General features: G+C 44.0%; 1 protein-coding gene across 1 annotated transcript in view; it reads left to right on the top strand.

The window, feature by feature from the left end:
- The window catches only part of RPP30 (ribonuclease P/MRP subunit p30), a 144,915-nt gene that overhangs the window by 107,300 nt on the left and 13,075 nt on the right, over positions 1–24,540 (top strand). The window contains exons 9-10 of the mRNA XM_086921976.1: positions 1,818–1,855; positions 11,763–11,842. Of these exons, the coding sequence (XP_086778102.1) occupies positions 1,818–1,855; positions 11,763–11,842 (118 nt within the window). The remainder of the gene's footprint in view (positions 1–1,817; positions 1,856–11,762; positions 11,843–24,540) is intronic.

Below are 24,540 nucleotides of genomic sequence, written 5' to 3'. Positions count from 1 at the left end.
TAGTGTAAGAAGACTGTAGTGCCCTCTATTTCTCACATTTCGTTCATCAAGTGTCTAAGACCAATCCTCATCCTCCACTTATGCCGCTGAGCCACTTATGCCGCTGAGTCTATTTCTAACTCTTCCATAAGTCTGTTTTCTAACTCGATCATTAAGACCTCCAGCTCTTTGTCTTTGACGTCTGTCCTCTCGCTTTCTTTTTGTCCTCTGTGTCTCTGAGGTAGGGCTGTTTTTCTCTCACTTCAAGACTTCTCACAAACATATATCTCAACTCCTCCGTTAAAGTTTTTCTCAAAAACATCTGATGCTTCTTTTTCTCATATCACTGTTTCTGAGGTGTCTCAACTCTTCCGTTGGTTGTCACTTTGGTCTGCCACTTAACTCTGTCTCTTGGCATGGGATTAGAAGGAAAGCAATGAGAGTGGTCATCGCTTCCAACCTTAACCTTTCAGCCAGGCCACCTGATGGGGTTTTAATGGCCAAAGGAGTATAGAGAGAGAGTGTGAGATACAAATGGGTCAGGCTGCTCATCATCTCCTTTTTCTCTGCAACCACAAAGAAGTGGCTGCTCATCATCTCCTTTTTCTCTGCAACCACAAAGAAGTTAACCTTTATCACACACGCCACCCATCCCAATCCCCTGCTCCAGTTTGTGATCCACTTTTACTTGTTGGGAAGAATGAAAGGGTGGATTAAAGGAGCTCCACTGCACCTCATGTACCCTGCCCACACAGGCAATAAAATCCAGGTTGCCAGGGAAAACAGGAAGAAAGAGAAAGGGCTGGAGAGGAATGCCACCACATCCACATTCTCTCTATTCTTCACGGAGAGAAGAAGGCGACCCCTCATATCTGACCAGGTTAATCTAATCACAGTGAGCTCCAGGCTCCTGCACATTTGAATCTATGAAGATATAATGATGCACAATCACAAGTCACAAAATGTTATTCTGCACTCTTAACTGTATTCTTAGCATCTACTGTCAGTTACAAATGCATGATCATTTTGGTCACCTGGGTGGGAACATTTTCTTTTTTCTCCCAAATACACTTCTGCCCAAATCCCTAAACTGGACCTGCCGTTGGGATGCGTTAATGTCGTTATAGCCATTTTAAACCTTTCCAGGCATCGCTTCCTGAAACTCGCCCATGCCTCTGTGAAAGGAAAAGGTTGTGGATGGGCTTGGCAGCTCTTTCCACATCTGCACCATTTCTTCTCTTGACAGCAGCAAAGAACAGATAAAGAGCTGGAGTTTGGGAAGTAGGATGGGCTGGGGCACCTCTCTGGCCTACATCTTGATCCTTCCCATTTTCCTGCAAGAGGACTCATCAGCCACTCTTTTCCAACCCCCACCCCCCTCCCGATCACACCCTGTGAGAACACATGGGAAACAGGTTTCCGGCAACAAATGTCTCAATTCAAAAGCCTTAAATCTAAGGACGAACCATCACAGACTATCAAGTCGTTGGGTGCAGGTTAACTATCCTCACCATCTACATGGCAAGTCCACATAAAGATTAGATCGGGGTAAGCATATATCTGCTTTCAACATAATACTATAAATAAGTGGAAACCTAGCTATTCACAAAACCTATGGTTACCGTAGGCCACATTTGGATTCTTTTTGACCACCATTTTATAATTATTCCGAAATTTAATTTGTATGAACCTGTTCTGCACCGTGCCTAATTTTGTATCCTTGAAGAAGGCTAGTTGTAGTAAATATTGTTTCACTCCATATTATAGAACCATTACACATTAATGTCTTTGTTTTCTATATCTTTGTCAGTATTTGATATTTTCTTTTCACCATTTAGCCTCTAGATCTAAGGGGACCATATGATGTTGCTACATTGTATCCTTTTTCTTACAATGAAAATGCCAAAAATAAATTTCACTAGGTATGCAGCAAGATAAACCAGTGCAAGAGATTGTTTCTCCCGCTTGGTTCACATTGTATTGCCTTACAGACTAGAATTCAAGTTGTTTAAAGAAGTTGTCCTAAACTAGCCCAAAGCTAACCACACAACTCTCTGGCTACACACTAGTCTACCTCGCTGACTATTGCAACTAGCGCACCTGCAGCCAGGACACCATCAGATTGAATTCAGCAAGGTACAGAAAAGAAGAAACAAGGCCGCGTGCTTCCTCCATCTATGCACCAAGGATCTGGAACAATTTTCCCGTATTCATTTGGACTACCTCAACTCTTCTCCAATTTTGGAAAGAGCTGAAGACTCTCCATTTTAAAGAATAAGACATCACGATGCAGTAACAGCCCACAGACCAGCTACCACTCCTATCACATATTGACTGTGTCTTTGCCTTTGGCCCTGTAAACGATCCACTGCCCTTTGACTAGGTTTGCGCTGTATAAATACCATTTCTTTAATTCATTAATACTTTGTGGCAACTCGAGATTTCCTTCTAGATTCTGCAGTTATTCTAGGTTCCTCCTTCTTGCCAAATGCATTGCAAGGCACAACTCCTACCAAGAACACCAATGAGCTTTCAATAAACTCCAATAAATAGTTTTAGAAAGGAACAGATCGAGGTTTGGGTGTTTAAAAAAGGCAAAAACTTTGAATTTTCTTTGAAGCACAGTCCACATTATTAAGGCCTGGCAGGTGTATGGTACTACAAAATCTCTGACTTTATTTATCTGGATATCTCTCCAAATGTATGTATGTATTGGTATTTATATGGCAGAAATATATCTAGAAGGCAAATCAGGGTGCTGAACAGAGGTAAGGTGATTTTAGTGAAGCACAATGAGACCTGCTGAACTTGATGTTGAAGTCACTGAAAATGTGTGATTAAGGATGATGATTGTGATGGAGCTACATAAACGCTTTGCAAATGTGACATAAGAAAGCTTTCTTTTTAAAGAAGAAGGAGTAAGACGTTCACGGTCAGTGTTCATGTTAGATCAAGGGGTCTCTAGTTGGCAGAGGTAAGTACATTAGTCCAAATCGGGACCCTTACTTCTAGTCAGGGTAAGGGGGAAACACGCTGTTGATAACCCCTGCTTGCCCCCTTGATAGCTTGACACGAGCAGACCGGCTTATCCCCAAGGCAATGTGTAAAGTATTTGCACCAACACCCACAGTGACACAGTGAAACACCACAAATGGACGCCACACAAGTTATTTATAGAAATATAAATCACTTTATCTTGATTAGGCAGAGTCAAAATGACATAATCTCAACATCTAAAAATAGACTCTCTTCCGGTAATGGTTCCTTGGTAAAAAGTGCACTTTTGCAATGTTCTTTTGTAAAAAGTTCACTTTTAGGAATCAACTCATCTCCAGGCGCGAGCATGCGCCAGTCAACACCGGGTTTAAAAACCCCTGAGGCGGCTCGCCCGCAGCGCGTTGAAACACAACTCCCTGGGCGCACGCTTCGGTGCCAGTGCACATCTTTTTTCTCTGTGAGTGTGGGCCGGAGCCATCAGACGCACAGCAGGAGGTGGAGCCAGAATTGTGGAAGGCAGGCATAGCCCTATTCAGACCCAGGTGCTACTCCTCCCACCACTCTACAGGCAGATAGGTCTATTCAGCCTAGTGTGGACTCACCCAGCCTCCTGGAGCCACCCACTCACAACCCAAACAGTCAATTCACAAACAGGCGGAGGCACACAGAAAGGTTGAACAAGAAATAGCCACTTTCTAAAAGTGCTATTTCCAAACACTAAAATTAAAAACCATCCACCCTAAAAGATGTATTATTAAATTCTGAGTTCAGGGATACCAGATTTCAAATTTCTATCTTGCCGCTATGGGAAGATATGCAGGTAAACATGTTACACAGCATTCCTCATTCTATCCTATGGGCAAGGTAGCCTTTCAATAGTGAAAAACGAAATTGCCAGTATTTCACTATCAGGGCATGTTACCCACACTAGAACATGTCCTACCTTTCACATACACTGCACTCCGCACAGGGGGGTACCTTGGGCCTACCATTACCTTGGGCCTACCATAGGGGTGTCCAATGTGTAAGAAAAGGGAAGGGTCAGGCCTGACAAGTGTGGACACTGGCCAAGTCAACATGGCAGTTAACAAACTGCACAGGTACTGCTGTGGCAGGCCTGGAACACCATTTTAGGGCTACTCATGTGGGTGGCACAATCAGTGCTGCAAGCCCATTAGTAGCATTTGAATCATCAGCCCTGGCTCAGTCAGTGCACTTTACTAGGGACCCACTGGCAAAACAAATAGGCCAATCATGGATAACCAATCACAATGACTATTTACACAGAGAGCATTTGCACTTTAGCACTGATCAGCAGTGGTAAAGTGCCCAGAGTCCTATAGCCAACAACCACCGGTCAGGAAAAACAAAGGAGGAAGAAGCAGAAAGTTTGGGGATAACTCTGCAAAAAGAGCCATTTCCAACAGTGCACATAACATGAGCTGCATGGTTCTTTTTTATACTAGGTCTGATCTTCTCGTCTGTTGGAAGTATTTTATATATGGTGAGCGCATAGAATTCTACTAACCATGTCAATTTATTTATGCAATACATGGCCAGTTCAGACTCTTATTAATGAGTAGATCACAGGCGTGGCACCAACTCTTGGACAGAGTTCTAGCAATGATGACCATCCCTTAAAAGAATTCGAGGAAGTGTGGGATAGTGGCAATAAGGTGTGAGGGACCCAACTCTGCATGAGAACTAAAAAGTTAAATAAACTGCCTGTGTCATTTTGTAGGCACTGCAAGGCAAGACCTATAGTCTTTACCATTGCTTGTTTTTTGAAAAGTTGTTGGCTATTTTAACATGAATGCCAATCCTCAGTCACTTGGTAAAGAATGTAAAAAATATTTATCGCAAAACTTGAGTATGTTTTTTGTAATTCTATGTCAGGACCGGAGGCTTCAGATTATGCTATATCTTCCTTCGCTTTATTAACATAAAGACTCCACAGCAGCTTAGGAAAAGATATATAATAGTAACAAAAATGCTTTTTCTGGCATCTCTGTACGAACCCAACAGAGCCCTCAGATCCAAAGGTACAGGTCTGCTCAGAACTGCCCGTCCTAAAAAGGTCAGAATGGGAGGCAGATCCTTCCGCACGATGGCAGCAAGGCATTGGAACCTCCTGCCCTTGGACACCAGACTAGAGGTGAATGAGGCCTCTTTTAGGAAGAAACTGAAGACTTGCCTCTTTAATCTGTGATGGGATCCTCTCTCTCCTAAAACTCACTCTCTCCACAGCGCGGGGACACGCCGGGAGGCGTCACCAGGCGCTTTACAAACTCCTTTAAACTAAACTAAACTAAACTAAACTTTGAGACATAAAGCATTTGACGGAACGTTCAACAGATCAAACAACAACTCCCAAGAGTCTCTTTGTATAATGACAGTCCATAGTCCTTCCACTCTGTCCATCACCGCTATAAATCCGGTCTTCTCTTCCTCTTCCTCCTCTTTCTTCGCTGCTCCCGCAGCCAGATAAGTGCTTTTCGTGTTTTTCCTTTCGGTGTTTACTGATTGTATTGTGTGTACGATCGTTGGGGGACTCACTCCATGGTTTATTTCCCTTACAGAGTCCCCGGTCACGGGAACGCTCCATCGTTCCTACGCGATCTTTCTTTCCCACTTGTGTGCGGTGTGTATGTAAGCCGCCAGGGAGCGCCCTGACGTCTCGCCGACCCTTCGGCGCGCCTCCGCAGTTACAGGAGCCGCGCCGTGGAGTCTGCTTGCGCAGGAGCCAACCCTCGCGTACCCCTCTGACACCTGGTGCTCCGGGTCTGTACCTCCCTGCTCCTGACGCCCCGTTGGGGTCTGTATTGCGGCGCTGACCGCGTGAAACACCTTCGGGTGAACTTTGTGCACCTCTTTGATTGAAGTGTGTGGCTAGCGCGCTTGAGGGGTGCGGAGACCCGGTCCCGGCGAGGAGGGTCTGCGCGCTGGGGGGGTTGGTGCAGCCCCACCTGCCACGCCAGTTGGCCCAAAACGTGATCGCAGCCGGTTGGTCTGCCCATATCCGAGATCTATCTCGACTGCCGCCCTACAGGGTGCCCCGGATTTACCCCTGTGCTTCAGGATGGAAGGGGAGTACGAGGAAGAACCCTACTCCTACCTGCAGGACGACAAATTTTACCAGGCGGTGGACAATTCGATTTATCGCTGCGTGACGGAGGTGGTAGGACCTATGGAGGACCGCCTCTCCGCCCGCATCGTGGAAGAATGCGCGAAGCTGGCATCGGCGCATGTGCCTCCGACCCCCGATCTCCTGGGGACGTCCGGCGGGTTACCACCCGCCCCGAAGAGGCCCTGTAAGGAAGGGCCGTCATCGGAGGCCCAAGGAGTGGACAGGGGCGCGTTTGAGCGTCTCCGGGACGCCTTCCTGGCGAAGGCAACGGCGGTGCCCCCTGCTCCCTTGGTGGACCCGGGTGCTTCGGGGGACGTGTCGACAGCCCCCGCTTCCCCTGTGTACGACTCTCCAGACACCGATGACGACGGGGAGTCGACCCGATCTTGGCTTCCGGCGTCCTCTGCCAAGGAGATGCCACGGGATGAGTCGGGCATGCTGGACCCGGACGAGATCGTCCACCCCCGCTCCGCGGCCTGGACACCGGGGGAGACGGTGGCCAAGTTTGTAGCGGGCAGGCTGCGCAAGCCCTTGGAGAAGGAAGCGAGGGGTTGCCTGCGTGGGGAATGCCCTAGGCCGACTTTGGAGGGCAAGGTGGCCATGACCCCGGAGTTAGATGCCAAGATGGCCACCTTCCTGGCAAAATTTATGAAGGATCCCAGGAAAGGCATCGATCGGTCCTGGCGGGCCTGCCAGGATAAGCTGCTGGATGCGGTTGGGCCTGCCACGAAGATCCTCGAAATGGCGGAGGAGGCGAAGGCGAATGGCACCGTCATTTCTCCGGAGGTGCTTTCTAATTGGGCCCAGAGGGTGATAGTGTTCTTGGGCAACGCCAACTGCGCCCTATCTACAGAGAGGCGGCGTTCGCTCTTGATTAAATTGGACCCGAAGTTGGGGGACCTGGCCTCGTCGGAGGCGGGTGCTGTGGCCCAGGGTGGCCTCTTTGGCGAGCCCTTCATCAGGGAGCTGGGCAAATTCGTGAACACGTTCACGTCGTTGGATAAGGCCCAGTCCAGCATCAAACGGGTGTTTCACCAACGTTTCTCCGGAGGGGCCGGTCGCGGTAGGGGCCGCGCGATCGGCCGTGGCCAGCAGACCAACAATAAAGGACAAGGCCCCGGCAGAGGCCAATACCAGACCTCTGCAAACTTTAATAACTTCTACCCCACCAGAGGGCAGCGCTTCGGCGGCAGAGGGTTCAGGAAGAACTCCGGACAAGGGAATGCCCCCGGTAAGTGTCCTTTGTTTGGATCAAGTTCCAATTGGGGGGCGGCTGGCAACCTTTTACGAGGAGTGGGAATTGCTCACTGCCGACGCTTGGGTCTTGCAAACTGTACGTGGGTTCCACATAGAATTCTACGACCAGCCCACACAAGCGGTGCCCCCGCGTCCAATGGTCTTTTCAGAGTCCGACGCGCGGTTGATAGACGGGGAGGTCTCGGATCTGCTCCGCAAAGGGGCCATCCGTCTATCAACGCGCCACCCGCACGGGTTCCTCAGCAACGTCTTTTTAGTGGACAAGACAGATGGGGGCAAGAGACCTGTGATCAATCTCAAGGAATTCAATGGGTGGTTGGTCTATCGACATTTCAAAATGGAGGGTATCCACCTCCTTCGAGACGTACTCCTCCCTCGGGATTGGATGGTGAGACTGGATCTCAAGGATGCCTATTTGGTCGTCCCCATCCATCCCCCGCACCGTCGTTTCCTTCAGTTTCTGTGGGACGGCAGGGTGTTCGAGTTCACCGCGCTGCCGTTCGGTCTGTCGTCGGCCCCATGGTGCTTCACGAAGGTTCTCCACCCGGTAGTGGAGTTTCTCGGAAGTCAGGGGGTCCGTATGTTAGTGTACTTAGACGACATCCTCCTCATGGGGCAGTGCCCGGAGGTGTTGGCGGGCCAGCTGCGGCAGGCCGTCCACCTCCTCCAGAGACTGGGGTTCGTGATCAACGGCTCCAAGTCGGTTTTGGTTCCCACTCAGAAGATCATCTTCCTAGGTTTCGTGGTGGACTCGGTGCAGGCGGTCTTGAGCCTGCCGGGTCGGAAAGTAGCGAAAATACGACACCTGCTTCGGCAGACGATCGCAAAGGATCGCACGTCCTTGCGCCATATCGCCAAGGTGGTAGGGCTTCTGTCGTCCTCCATCCAGGCGATTTTCCCAGGCCCCCTGCATTACAGGGCGCTCCAGCGCTTGAAGGCGCAGCACCTACGTCGTGGGATGAGTTACGATCAGTGGGTTCCCCTCACGGAAGAAGTGAAGGAGGAAATGTCCTGGTGGCTGTCTCACATGGAGGCATGGAATGGTCAGGCGATCTTCGGTTCGGCCCCGGACCTGATAATAGAGTCCGATGCCAGCAGGTCGGGCTGGGGTGCCCGGTGCGGGGATTTCTCCACCGGCGGCGCCTGGTCTTCAGAAGAACAACGATTGCATATCAATTGTTTGGAGCTCCTGGCGGGCTCCTTCGCAGTCCGTTGTTGGACCAAGGATTCGGTCAAGGCCTGTGTCCTTTTACGGATGGACAATGTTTCGGCGGTTCGTTATGTGAACCATCTAGGGGGTCCTCGTTCCCGCGCTTTGGCGGACCTGGCGAAGGACTTCTGGGACTATTGCCTGTCACGTCACATTGCGATGACGGCGGAATATCTCCCGGGTCAGTCCAACCAAGTAGCGGATTGGCACTCCAGACACCTCAGGGACGCCAGCCGGTGGAAACTGGATCCGGAGGTCTTCCGGTGGTTGCAAACTCTCTGGGGTCCCTTTTCAGTGGACCTGTTTGTGTCCCGTCTCGACCACCAGCTACCGCGTTTTTTCAGCTGGAGGCCGGACCCTCTGGCGGAGGCCACGGACGCCTTTCTACAGGATTGGAGTCGGGAACAGCCGTTTGCGTTTCTCCCGTTCTCCATGATAATGCGAGCGGCGGCCCAAATACACCGCCAAGGAGCGGAGTTGGTGTTGGTTACACCGCTCTGGAGGTCTCAAGTGTGGTTTCCGGTTCTTCTGGAACTTTCTTGGGATTTTCCAATCCTACTCCCCCTGTTTCCTCTGCTCCTGACAAATCCGGATCGGGAACCGCATCCTCTCATCACGCAGAGCTCTCTCCGCCTCGTGGCATGGAGGCTCTCAGGAGACGCTGGTCGCTCCCAGGCCTTTCGGGGTCTGCCGAACACTTGCTCTCCAAAGCATGGGCCGATAGTACGACGAAGCGCTACAGATCCGCTTGGCTTAAGTGGATGCGTTGGTGTCTACGAAGGGATTTGGATCCCTTGGTCGCAGGCCTCGTTCCCGTGCTGAATTTCCTGGCTCACCTAGCCGACAAGGGCTTGGCTTATAGAACGATCAATGCTATTCGATCGGCGATTTCGGCAGGCCATGACAATATCGATGGCCACCCAGTAGGGGAGCATCCTTTTGTTTGCCGGCTTCTGCGGGCTATTCGTCTCGCGTTGCCTCCTGAACCCAGGTACTCCGTCCTTTGGGACGTCAATTTGGTTCTGAACTTTTTCTTGTCCTGGCCGGCCAATTCCTATCTGTCTCTTAAGGAACTGTAGGCGAAGTTGGCCATGTTGTTGTGTTTGATCTCTTGCAGACGCGTCTCTGATGTGCGCGCGCTGGATGTCTCTGCACACATTTTTTCCCCGGATGGGGTTACTTTTACCGTGGGCCGACGCACTAAAACGTCGTCGCGATCCATTTCCTATCCAGCTTTTCTTGACACTCCTAAGTTGTGTGTTGTGCAATGCCTCAAAGCATATGAAGATCTGACCTTGGATTTGCGCCCTCCGGGCGAGCGTCAGTTGTTGATTGCCCTGCGGAAGCCACACAAAGCTGTCTCCTCCCCCACTATTGCTCGGTGGGTGCGGTGGGTCATGCAAGAAGCGGGCATCAATACTTCTCTCTTTGGAGCACACTCTGCCAGGGGGGCCATGGCCTCTAAAGCGTTCTCAGTGGGTGCTCGCTTGAAGGACCTAATGCGAGCGGCGGATTGGTCCTCGGATTCCACCTTTAAGAGGTTTTATTTTAAGCCGGTGGTGGATTTGGCCCAGTTGGTGGTAAGTAAGCTTTGAACTAGCATAATCTGAAGCCTCCGGTCCTGACATAGAATCGAAATTTGCCTAGCTTACGTAACGGTAAGTTTCAATTCTATTAAGGACACGGAGGCGAGGATTATCCCACCCAGGCTACAGTGGTGTCTCTACCCGGCCATATGGCAGTAAGTAAAGCGTTTTCCTTTACATTGTCTGTACTGTATTAGTCGCTGAACTGCTCCTCGCCTTATTGTTGCATTCCTGGGCCACCTCGCTGACGCTGTTTCTTTTTCGACAGGCAACGAGGGTGCTAAGCAGGATCAATGAGGTTCAGGCGTGATCTGCGCGAAGAAAGAGGAGGAAGAGGAAGAGAAGACCGGATTTATAGCGGTGATGGACAGAGTGGAAGGACTATGGACTGTCATTGTACAAAGAGACTCTTGGGAGTTGTTGTTTGATCTGTTGAACGTTCCGTCAAATGCTTTATGTCTCAAAGCATTTTTGTTACTATTATATATCTTTTCCTAAGCTGCTGTGGAGTCTTTATGTTAATAAAGCGAAGGAAGATATAGCATAATCCTCGCCTCCGTGTCCTTAATAGAATTGAAACTTACCGTTACATAAGCTAGGCAAATTTCGATTCTTCATCAGCAGACACAGTTTGTGTTCCTGAAAGCACACATGGAACCAGATTCACAAAAAAACATAAAGCTACTGCCATGGATTTCCTTTTTTGTTTTGTGTAACCTATGCTTAAGTCTCTCTATGGTCGATATGTTTTGGGGGTAATTTGGTATTTCAAAAGGTTCACAAGTGTACTCTTAGGAAGCTGTGACTGTCCGATTTCCTTGACTTACTGCTGTGATTTTATTTTTTATACCTGGCAAATGTATACTCGGAACTAGGAAGTTATTCATTTCTTAAGGATGGAGAAACAACCCCGGTCCCTGCACTTCCACCAATATTGGGGGTGTCGCTTGTCGATTACCACACTGAAAGGATATTTGGAAGTAAATCTCTCATCGTTTCCAGGGTGAAAAAGTGTCCGGAGATAAAGTTTGTGTTTTTTGGTATGCACAACTCTCATGGCATTCATGTCCTTAAACGTCTGCTTCAGATTTACTCGCATACAACAATTTGTTTGAATGTTTTTTTTTTTGTACATGTGCGGAATTACCTTTTGTGAAGGTTAGAAGTGGTTTTATTCCTGTTCAAAAATAAAAATTACACAGTACGGTTAAACTTATAGGTGCAAATAAGTTTGTGATTCTGACCCTTGTGGTTTTCCCCTGCCTTTAAGCTTTTCAATTGCTCCCCTTCTTGTGCATAAATGCTTTCAGATATGCTCGACACCTCAGACACGTCCTGATGCCTGAGAGTTTCAGTCGACAAAGACTGCCTCACCTAAGACTCTGTCAAGGCTCTTAAGCTGCACATAACTGAGCGTGTTAGACTTAAATTAGGAGCATTTTATGTTGAAAACCTGTTTGACTGAAGGTTGCCTCCTTCAGCAATTAGATTTAAATTTCAAATTTTTGTTTTTTTGTTCTGTGGAGTAAGTAGCTACTGACTACACAAATTGTGAACATGTTTTATCGCCTAGTTTATTTTGTAATCCTTAATAAAGTTGCTGTAGAGGTTTGCTCTTTGGTCTCTCGGATGGTGAAGCCAAAGCCGCAGTTTCTACGCACTGTCGATCTGCACTTCTTCACGGAGGTGAGTTTGGAGACCCTTAATTTGGTGTTTTCTGCCTTTTCATCTGGTGGTTGCAAATTCTGACTTTTATTTAAAAAAATTAAATTGTTGCTGTTTCTCCACAAATTACAGTTTTAATTATGTTTCCGTAACGATGCTACAATTTATCATGTAAGCTAACATTTAATTTAAAATGAAAGAGATTACTAAGTCTAATAAAAATTCAGCTTTGTGATTGATGCAGCGGAAGTGTTGGGGGATTTTTGTCAGTTATCTATCAACACCAACCACAATACCATTATCAGAAGCATAACTCTAATGATGGGCCCAAAAGTCATTGTCACACAGTTCGCAATATCAAAAGTCCTCTGAAGAACCATTGGTGGAGCTAAAAGGGACTAAATAATAAAAGACTGCATGCTATTTCTCCACGAGGACCTATAATAAAGAAATATGCGAAATATTGGTCAATGTAAATATATCCAGAGGACTCAATAACACTGTAATAAAGACAGACACTATTCTTTCTATTAGTTGTTCTTGTTATTTCATAATATGAATGGTCAATCACAAATGCGATACAACTAAAATGTCATAAATCAGTTCATAGAATACAGAATAGACTCACAATAATAATCACAGCTCATTCAATAAACTTAGGAATATCAGGTATGGAGGAGTGAGCGAGAGAGAAACATCAGTGAAATAATAGCTCACTCACAAGATGAAATACTAATGCACAATGTGCAATTAGTCTGTAAGGCTAACCCCACGGCCGTTAGGGTATAGCGAAGGCAGCACCACCAGCTGATGATTTGGAAAGTCTTCAGGATAGTCTCTTGGGGAACAGCAGTATCTGCCAGCCAGAGAATCAAGAATCCGCACGGCAAGCAGCATACCACGAACGCAGGACAGGTCATAATTCAGTGAACAAGCCGAGGAGAATTTTCCCACAGGAATCTTTATAGTACAATACTTCCTTTCTTCAGCTAAAATGTTGCTTTGTCTACTCTCTACAAACATTTTCATTGGCTAAACACAATGGTGTGGTTGTCTTCTGACAATGACCTAACTGATATTTCTAAACACTTTGTCTAAAAATTGGACAACTTCCTTCGGAGAAAGGGAAAATAATCTAGCTTCTAATGTATTCATTTTCTGTTACAGTTCTGTTCATGTATACTATAACCCTCGTCTAGACAGGAAAGAAATGTAAAATTTTATTCAGAAATAGGCTGAAAATCTGCATTCTAAGGAAGCATTTAGACAACAAAAACAAATCTAAGGAAACCCTTGATACACTCTGAGGGACAGGAGCACGGAAGCACACCCCCTAACATTTCTTAAGGCCTACATTTATTTGAGCAAAAGAGAATTATTTCTAAAAACCTACACTACTTTCACGAAGAATAAATGCAGATTCTTTGTTGTTTATTTTTCTGCAGGTTGGAGGGCAGAGTAACATCAGTTAGCATTATTCTCATCATTGTTAAACTAAGAAACTCATCTTTCATGCCTTGTGCACGTTTCTCATGTTATGTGCTATATTAGTTTTGCGTATATTATTAAAATACATGCATTTGAGGGGAATTCATCAAGCAGATTTTATTCTCAAACATCATGCTGCATCAATCCCCCATTTGATGGTATTCCCAACCATCACAACAACCCTTATCAGATTACTATCTGAAAACATTTCAGAATGCAGTGTCCAATGTTTGCGTCGGTTTCATTCTAACACTCTCGAAATCTTTCATCATGGTATAATAAGTACCCTTTCGATTGTCCATTTCTATTTCTTCTCTCTTTTCTTGCTCTCCATTTTGCATCTTTTGTTTTATTCATTCAGCATTTATAAAGCAAAAATACTATTAGTATGCCGGTAGCAACAGCAACTGTTGGTGTTGGTATCCTCCCTAATAAGCTGTTAGTAAATGTTGAAAACCAATTACCTATAGAAGAGAAACCCTTGCTCAGTTTCTCCTAAGCACCGTCAGCCTTCAGTTCTACCAGATCATCATGTAATTTAGTAATGTTGCTGATATATCCCTCTAGATCTCTACGTTTGTCAGGAATATATGTGCAACATTGTTATATTTTCAGCATACTACAGACTCCACCTTCTTTTGCCAATAATACATCTAAGGCAAGTCGATTTTGTAAAACAATGGTTCTCATAGCAACCATTTATGTGTCAACCATTAGGAACCCACCAGCAGTATCTGTTGATAAATGATCAACCACTGTAGACCATTCACTAATCTTTTGTGAATTTAGAATCACCTCAACTGAAGGTATCAAAGCTCCAAAAAATTTGCCCACAATTTCTGCAGCGAAACCCCTTTTATTCTGTGTTAGTCCTTTTTCATGGTTCCATGTTTTTTACCCACATGGTACATTTTGGGAATAATTATACCCATATAACAACACCCATACCAATGTGGTAGCATCCTGTGGTAGGCATTTTTCCCACACACGTAATAAACTCCAGGTTATACAGGATCAGTACCACCTCTCAATCCCCAACTGCCTGTAATAAGAAAAGTATGTTCACACTCACTGGAACCAACAAAATGATTATTATAGTTAGTCTTCTGCCTTAGTAAGCAAAGCTTCCCTCTAAGAGGCCAATCCAGTCATTGCAGCATACGTCTCCCCTTGTTTCTAATTACCTTATTCATGTGCCCATGGTGGTTCTCTACTTTTCTGCTCTGAAGCTCTTTGTTTAAAACTTCAACGTCTATCTTCCTCTGTATTATTGAATTCTATCTGCACTATGTAACTTACAAGTTAGATTATTTTGATGTTCATATAATGAAATGAAATGAAAATGTGACTTATAAAGCGCTACAGTTGCCCTGAGGCATCCAGGCGCTGATGTCTATGTCTATTGTCTCAGTAGAATGGGAAAAACAACCATGTACTCCGCATTCCTAGCACTATACACCACATTCATATTCTTTCTAATAGGAACTTCTGAAAAAATTAAATCACAATTTGAATAAAAATCCCGGAAGGAATCCTTACCATAAAACAAACTGCTTAATACACTACACAAAATACCATATGTTCATGGCAGGTGATAGTAGGTCACCCCTTCTGACACAGATGTAGGTAACTGCGTGCACACGTAACAGTCTCTCGCATCCATAGTATCCACGTACTCGTACAAAGAGTTTAGTGGAAACATTTAATGAGAAATCATTAATTGATTTATTCATGTGTAAAACACTACCAGTTAATTCTTTAATATTAGTCTATGGATCTTCTTTCAGATCTCTTTTAGCATTAAATGTTACATGCTCATTATTATTAGTAAAATTTACTGCATTAATAAACATAAAATATGGTACTACAAATGTTGATACCAACCATACGTACACTGTTAACGTAACACATGCAAGATCAAAATTAATCAAAAATATTCAAAAATGTAACAAAAAATGTCAACTAAATTTTGCTAAATTAGTTTTAGGTTGTGCACCCCACACCTTTTAGAGCCTTTGGCTCTCTTTCAGCTATCTATTCTTCTTCTACAGCTTTTGACTTTGGCTTCAGAACTTTTCAAAATTAATTTATTTTCATAAATCTCTCTTTTTCTGCACCCTTTTCAGAAAAACAGTTCATCTAGGGTGGCTTGCATGAGCAACTGCGTTGTGAACAAAATTCAAGAAATTATTTTTCCCAATCGTTCGTTTAAGTAGTCTCCAAATATATCTGTTCAGGCGCTTTATATTTCTTATTTGGTTTTTAATTTTCTTTGTTCTTCTCAATTGCTCTTTTTCTTCTGCTTCGCTTTGTTCAGATTGGTAAGTTATTTCAATTACTGTTTCTGGAACTTTTGAATTCACACAATATTTTATTTTTACTCCTTTTGGCCACTTGTCTCCCTTTTTTGTTCTTTTTCCATTCACATTGTCAATATCAATGGAATTGATTTAGTCCTTTCTCTTGATGAATGTCTTTTTCTCTTATCTTTATTACTGTTCACAGAGATTATTTCATTCTCAGCAGTAACAATCACAGCATCATTTTCTTCAGTCCCGTATCTTGTGCCCACTCTACTCGATTTTCATCTCACCTTGGAACGCTGTTTCGTTCTCATCGTTCTTCTTCAGCAAGCTCTTCAATTTCAAGTGGACTTGGGACTCTTCTGGTGTAGCTTGAATGTATCCATTTGGCAAGCTTCCACACTTAACAGCTGTTGTTGTTTGTCACCAGTATCACTTGATAGGGACCATACCATCGTTGTTCTAGGCAAGACTTTCTTGCATGCTTCTTCACAAGCACCCAGTCCCCAGGACACAGATCATGTCCTTGTTCTTCCTGTGTTGTTGCAACTTCTCCAACCTGGTGACACACAGAATGGACCACATCAGCCAATCCTTTGCAATATTCCAGTAACAAATCAGCAGTAATGTTCATTAGTTGGTTTGCTGGTACTGTCGGCTGTTTCATAGACCTGCCCATCACAATTTCATGTGGGGGCTGTCCTTTTGTCAGGGATACTTCTTAAACTCATCAACACCAATGGCAATGCATCAGGCCATTTCAGTGTTGTGGATGCACAAACCTTGGCCAATCTAGATTTTATTGTGCCATTCATCTGCTCAACCACACCTGAAGCCTCAGGTCTGTAGGCACAGTGCAACTTCAGTTCAATTTGTAATGCTTCACAAATCATCCAAATTATTTCATTATTAAAATGAGTTCCTCTCATGTGTGTAAATGCTGATTTGGTCCACCCATTTTTCTCTGAGTCACTTGCTTCTTCCTGTAATTCTCTCACCTCATACCATGTTTCAACAGATGAGAACATCAACCTGCATTCTGTTTGGCTAATTTGATCAATTTATTATTTATTGGTCCATTTTGATCGAATTTGTATTTGAAGCACAAATCATGCAATCTCGTCCGTATATCTATTGCTTAGTGTGACATGTGACCTATTCACAACCAGAGCGATGTGCCGAACATTTTACCACACCAATTTGTGCCGGCAATTGTAGTGCCCCCAGTAGATCTTGTACACACTCTCCGTTTCTTATTGGTGAACCCAAAGAGGTCAAATTTCCATGTTGGGACCACAACTGCCCAAAATCATGGACCACCCTGAAGACATACTGGCTATCAGTATATATTGTCACTTCCAATTATCTAGCTAAGCAACATGCTCTAGTAAGAGCCATCAACTTTGATACTTGTGCAGAACTCACTCCTTTCAACCATGATGCTTCAATCACATTTGCCACTGTGCAGATTGCATTGGTAACTCGTAAGCTTCCTTCTGAATCTCTCAAACATGATCCATCTACAAACAATACAACATCAGATTCAATCAGTGGAGTACCTTTGAAATCAGGTCTTGGTTTGGTACACAACTGAGTCACATCCAGACAATCATGATCAATTCATCCATGACCACTTCACAGCCTGGTGTTGGTAACAATGTAGCTGGATTTAAAGTCGTACATCTTGCTATTGTTACATTTGCAGTACACAATATCACTTGTTCATATTATGTTAACTGACTGCTTGTAAGGTGCTGTGTGTGAGATCGTGTTAACAAAATCTCAACTGAATGTGGCACATACACTTCCAAAGCATGTCGCATTACAATCTACTCACTTCTTACAGAATTGTAATTTCGCTGGTGCCACTTTATGCCCACCTACTGCCAAATGGTTCAGTAAAGCAATTCTATCAGTCACATAGTTGTTTACAATGCCACCAAAAGGTCATCGATATATTAGACGAGAACTGAGTCTTTAGGCAGTACCAGCGACTCCAGACATTTCTATCAATATCTGATTGACGATTGAGGGGCTTTCTGTGTACACATGAGGAACTCGGCTCCATGCCAAAACACGGTTCCTGAACCAGAATGCAAATAAATATTGGAAATCTGGATGTAAGGGTATCGAGAAAAATGCTGAACACAGATCGAATACTGTAAACCACTCTACATCACATGGGATTTGATATCGGATCACAGCTGGGTTTGGTACAATTGGACAACAAGGTATAACCATTTTGTTCACCTTTCTCAGGTCCAGTACAATTCTATATTTCCCATTGGTTTGCGATTTTCCATTATAGGTGAACTGCATGGAATCTCAAGGATTTCTTTTAGTATTCCTCGTTCAATCAACATATCAATCACCGGTGACAATCCTGCAATAGTGTCAAGACTCATTTTATTCTGTCGTATTTTTGGAAATTCTGCATCTGTTATTTGAGTCTGTGCAGTTCCCTTCATCAATCCGATATCTTTTCCTGTAAAATCCAACACATCAGACAACACTGTCTCTCTCAACTCAACAGGCAAATCATTTGCTGTAAGCAATAGATATAACCCATTCACTTCTGTTCCCTACCTTGACATTTTGAAGATCCCGTCTTCATCTTTTGTATGAAATGCTATTCCATCTGGTGTACAGTAAATGGAACAATTCATCTTACACAACAAGTTCCTTCCTAACAAATTAACTGGACTTGTGTCACACACATCAAATGTGTGTAATTCTTGAAAATTGCCAATTTGAACTTTCATCTGTTTTGTTACTGGCGTTTTAATCAATTTATTTGAGACTCCCAACAACTTGGATACTTTCTCCCGAGAGGAGCAGGTTTGGGATTTCCATAGTTCTCACAGTGGAACAGGTAGCACCAGTATCTACGAGGAATGTAATGGCATTACCATTAACCTCGCCATCCACATAGGGACCTGACTGATCTACCTCTAGAGATGCGCCAAGAACGCACTCTTCCTCCCCCCTCAAGTACCATCATTTTGATGTATCTGAATCATTCTCTTCTGTATGTATCAAATATTGTGAAGCCACCTGCATATTTGAATTCATTTGAACATTGTTATGAGAACCCACACTCGCATTGTATCTGTGCACTTGACCATTCACATCCTGATTTGGCATAGGAGCTTGTGGTATTTGTAAACCCTGTCCTCTATGTGTTACCTGCATTTGTCGACTTTCATTATGCATCTGATTAATCTGTGCTCTGTTTATCTGAGTCTGATTCATCTGCACTTGATAATCCTGATTCTGCACCTGATAACTTTGATTCTGTATTTGCATTTGGTCACCATTTCCTCCCTGTCCTGAATTATTTAACAGACTCTAACACTCGCTTCGCCAATGTCCAAATTTTACGCAATTATAACAAGGAAACCTCTTTTTCTATTCCTCTTTATCTCTGAAATTACTTCTATCTCACCCTTGAACCATCAGAATCATTTGCTTCACAGTATTGCCATTTGAAACTACACCTTTCATTCCTGTAGTAGTCTGACCAATATTCTGAAAATCATCTGGTGAATCAACACTCAAGTATCCCCCTTTCTTGGCTGCTTTCATCTGAGCCAACATTAATTTCTCTTTCAATTTCTTGTGTCTCATTTCTATGTCATCTTTACAATGCTTCGAATTACCTAGTATTTTGTCAACTGATTTGCTCTGCCAACTAATCAAATGCTGCTGAATCGCAGCACTTATCTCTGGTATCAATCCATACACAAAGCTATACACAAAGTGTCTCATATCTTTATCTGTGATATTTTCTGTACCACTGTACTGTATAAATACTTGAAGAAGCCTCTCGTAATATGCATGCACTGATTTTTTTTTAATTCTTGAGTAGTTCTGTCTATTTTCCCCAATCTGTTTCTTTTTGAGAAATCTTCCCTTTCAAATACGTAATGACCTGATTATATTTCTTCATGACCTCTTTCGGTGGTTCTCTGGTTTTTGGATCTCTTGGATACTCTTTAGCTAATCTACAGCAATTTTTACACGCTATCCACAAATCTGCTTGAATACAATATCAAAAAGACCTTCCAAATCGACCCTCAAGACCTTTGAAACCTTCACAAATCTTTCCACCTGCCTGTATCATTGAACAGGTTTTTCTATCAACCTGGGGAAATCATTCGTAAATGACAATATGTCCTGTCTTGACCAAGGAACGTGCACAAAACCACCTTCCGGTACCTCTCTGATTGGGTATGCTGTAATCACATCCTCTGGTACGGACTCTTTTTCTGCTTCTTTTACAGGCTACAATGACAAAGCAGCTTTTGTTGACACACTCGCATCATTCTTCTTTTTCGCCCATCTTCCTTCCCATCTGTCTAACTCTCCCCAATGTCTTAATGTGGAAATCAATTCTTTAATCTGTAATTATCTCCCTGATGCATTCAGATTCTCTTAATCCTTATCTGTGAAATCCAACCTGTATGTCTTTTGTAAAGCTTTAAACTTCTCAATGTCAGCTCTATACATCTGTGCAACTCCAGCAAACGTCTCGTGCAAGCTTCTCTCAATGTTTTTACACAAGAATAACAACTCATCCTTGTGATATTTACTCAATCTTTCTGGAATAATTGTACCTGCAATCATCTCCTTCAAATCTCCTTTCAATGTATTCACATCTATGTATGCATTATTATTCTGACCACTACAACCAGGAGCTATCCCTCTAATCCAATCATCTAATTCTTCTGGTGATGGCCCTAAAGATCTCTCTACAATTTCACTTGTTTTACTTCTCGACCTATTAGGGGTCTGGGTATTCATTCTCCTTTCTACTTGCATCAATCTCATAGGGTCATGATGGATAACTTGTTTTGGTGTCTCATTCCTCTATGAAACATCAGTCAATTGTTCCACTTGTTCTGTAGCTACACCCACATTCGTACTAGTATTTCCATTTGTTCTTATTATCTCTCTGTAATCTGCATAAGGATGTTCACTACTCCTACCTGGAACCACTAAAGCTTGTACTCGAGTAAGTCCTTGTTTGCTATACATTGGAACTATGGGACCATTTGTCACTGGAACTGACAAAACATCTGGATTCGTTATCAGTTTCATACTTACTACTACTACTTCTCTATTTACACTTTGAACCTGACTCGCAACTTCAGGCGATCTATTTATATGTTCTTCAAGCTGAATTAAAGGAGTACTTGATGAAATGATTTAAGCACTTGCACTCATATTTGTATTAATCTGTTCATCCTGATATAGTGGAGGTCTGTTCAATAATAATACGTTCAGGAATTCCTCATCAAACTCATCTGTACAAATATTCATATTAGCATCCTTCTCTTGTGATTCAATGTGTTTCTTTTTCTGCTTATTCTTTTCTCCTTTTGCCATCTCAGCTTCTCTAACTGGAAACATCCTAGTTCCTTCCACAGTATCTCTTCTCCACAATTTCTTTTGTGCATCCCACTTTGCTTAAGAATACCTACTCCCTGTATTTTTGTATCTATTCTTTTGTCTCTCTAGCTTTCTCTTTTATATGCTTCGTAATCCCACTCTTCAAGAGCTTCATACTGCATAGGTCTCGGGTTTAGACTCAAACTATTCATTTGTCGCCTTAAATTTTCTAGAATCTTAGTATTGAAAGTAACGTTAGCTGGAAATGCCAAATTACCAACTCGTTCTGTATATTTCATCCAATTCTCTAACCAGATACAAGTATGGTATCCCCTTTATATCGCCATAAATGATGGAGGCATACGTTGGGGAGCTATAGAAACTCCTTCTCTAATCACTATCAGCTGATCTTTGCTAAACAATGTTATCAACAGTTTAATTATCTTCATGATTTTTTTAAAAACATTGTATTAGTAAATAAATTTAAAAACTCCCTTCCGTATTATGCTTCTCTGCTTCCAATCAAAGTTATTTTACGCTGTCCAATCTCAGCACGACTCACACCAACCATCCTATAGCAGTGAGCATTTTGGTGACGTATACACACCACTGACCAATACTTGCCCGGCTTTTTGTTACGTCAATTTCACTCCATCCACTGACTCTCCATTTACACAATCGGCGTCAATGTATTTTAAGTCTTTAACAAACAATTATGAACTACATAAACACAGCTTGTTTGCTCCTCTAAGAGAAATACATAAGTATTTCACGCACTCGAAGACATTTCTACACTCCAGCACAAATTCGACCTGCATGATTATGCTCTCTTACAAGGCCTGGAATTGCCATTGGCGACCATGGATCATACTTGTAATACTTGACATAGGCCTGTCTCACAAATTGCGATCTTTTCAGACTGATTGTGGTGCCCAAAGCACTACCCTTTGCCAGGAGTTGAGCAACACGAGTGAGGTGCTCGCAGCATACCATGTAGTGATCAAAAGAAGTAAGCAGGCCTTTTTAACTGTGGAGTGTGTCTCACATGAGTGGAGCTCACTCTTGTAAAATTCCACTGGTGTGTGCTTCGCTCACCCTTAGACTACTCAGGTTAGTATGTAGTGTATGTTATCTGCATGTGCTGGGTGTATGCGTGCCTCTGAATGGTACAATACATGGAAGATTCATGGTTCCATTTTGGGAGACCCAGAGCTAACTGGAGGATCATGAGGAGTAGATGAATGCGCCCTCGAGAGATTTGTGGATTGCTGCATTCCTGTAAGCTGCGTGGGACACTGGAAGAAGCCAGGTTCTTCGGTATACTTCAAAGGGTGCTCTTTGATTAAGAGAGAGGTCACTAGAAAGGGGCCTGGCCACATTCCAGGAGGAGGTTGGGACTGATGAGAGAGTCCTAAAGAGTAGGGCTGAAGCCCTGGAGTGACCTTTTGATAACATTGTGACTAACATCCAGATTTGAACCTCTAGTCACTTCGATGGCTTTTGTTGTGGGGCTATCAGATTTGAGTCACTCCTCTGACAGACTGCCTTCTGAAGGAAAGGAAGGACACAGGAGAGGGCACTTCAAAAGGCAGCAGACTCTCAACATAAACTCAAAAGACCAAAAACCACATTTGTTGTTTGAAAATGGACTATAAGCAGGGGAGCTCAAGGCCCCAAAAATTGTCAACTCTCAAGCAACTAATTGGTCTTTGCAAGGAGGAGAACCTCTGGAAGACTTACACCCCTTACCACGACCGAGGTCTTGCAGCTGGGTGAGAAGGCATCACTCAAGGAATCCTAGATCCCTTGCCTCTGGAGCATCAGTGCCTGCCTGCTTGGTGTTGTAATGACAGAGGTCGGCAAACGGCACTCCACCCGGTTGGCACAAGTCAAATCCTGGCATGCGACACCTTGGACGAAGACAGGTATTGTGATGAAGTTTTATTTTCCCTTCCCCCTCACCATCCCACGTTCCATAGTTTACAGTTTAACTGAATGGACTGGAGTTGTACAAGAGCTGTGAGATGTATTAAACGTGTTATGGGGCTCGTAGTATTAAACGTATTCTGACGAACCTCAAGAAGTTTCCAGCTTTGTTTCTACAGCTAGGTGACGAGGATGGAATTCCAGCTTCATTTCTACACTTGCCAACACTAGTGTGCCCTGTGAGGAAGGGAAGAGGCCTGGAGGGAGTTAGGTCCACTGAAAGAGCCTGGCAATTGGATCTCTAAAGTGAGGTGGGAGGAGATGACTTTTGAGGTCGTAGCCTGTGTGCAGAAGGACGTCTGTGACCCTGTATGCCAGATTGGGTAGCCATGAAGATCGCTGCCATGCTAAGTGGGCCGTAGCCCATGTCTGGTGTAAAACCGGCAACCTATATGCAAAATGGGGCCGCCGGGCATAAGGCAATATACATTGTCTGGTAAAGACAGTCGTCAAGAGAGAAAGGCTGCCACAGTAACCTGTGCGAGCCTAATCCCCCACTGAGGAGCTGCATCAGAGGCAACGAATACCCTTCCCCTCCATGCCCACCTGTGAGGAGGATCCAAGAAAAACTCACCGTCACCAGAGGAGTAAAGATGCCAGGAAACCTTTCCCGCAGGGCCATGTGTGATACTCTGCAGGGACAGCCTCTGCCACCTCCTCACTAGTGAAGTGGGCCTCACTCTGAGACTCCGGTGAGAACTTGCTTGCACTGTAACGCTTTGGCACTAGAAGTCTTTTAACTTTAATAAGACTTTAATGAGTCCGACTCCTGAGACTGGACAACTAGTGGGGCTTAACCTGAATTTTGCCTGTAGTGAATGGGGAATAACCACTACGGCTGGCGAGACAGGAGTGGGACTCAGAATCCTTCTATTAAAAAAACTAGAGCTCTGACCTCATTTATTGTTGCTACTGAACATATTTTGAGCTATGAGCCTATGTTCACCCCTCCTGTGTTATTTGTAAGACCCTAGTAAAGTGCTACTACATGTACTGTGGCCTGTAAATTAACTGCTACTAGTGGACTAAAGCACTGATTGTGTCACCCACTTAAGTTGCCTTTTTAAACATGTCTAAGGCCTGGCATTGCAGCTTGTATGTGCAATTTTAAACTGCCATTTCTGCCTGGCATTTTGCCAAACCTAAACCTTTTTGATACATATGTCACTTCAGGGTAGGCCCTAAACCGTGCATAGGGTAGGGTCCACTGTATTTAAAAAGTTGGCCATGTACTTTTAACCTTTACATGTCCTGTAGTGAAAAACACTTACATTTGTTCTCCCTACTGCAGGGCCTACCTCTCCAATAGAATAACTTTGAGTTACCTTATTACATTTAATAAGTGATAACTTTCAATTGAGAGCAAGTAGGGAAGTAGAGTTTGGTCTCTAAAGAATTGGGATTTAAAACCCTCTTGAATGGTAAAGTTGAATTTTAAGTCACAATCCTGAAAATACCACTTTTAGAAAGTTGCTGAACTGAAGTGGGGTGGGGGGGTTGGGCCTATTTACTCAGCTAGGTTGGGCCACTTAAAAATCCTAGAACAGCAAT

This window comes from Lissotriton vulgaris, chromosome 5 (genome assembly GCF_964263255.1).
Source record: "Lissotriton vulgaris chromosome 5, aLisVul1.2, whole genome shotgun sequence".
In the NCBI taxonomy this organism is placed as follows: domain Eukaryota; kingdom Metazoa; phylum Chordata; class Amphibia; order Caudata; family Salamandridae; genus Lissotriton; species Lissotriton vulgaris.
This window is presented reverse-complemented; position numbering and strand designations above follow the sequence as displayed.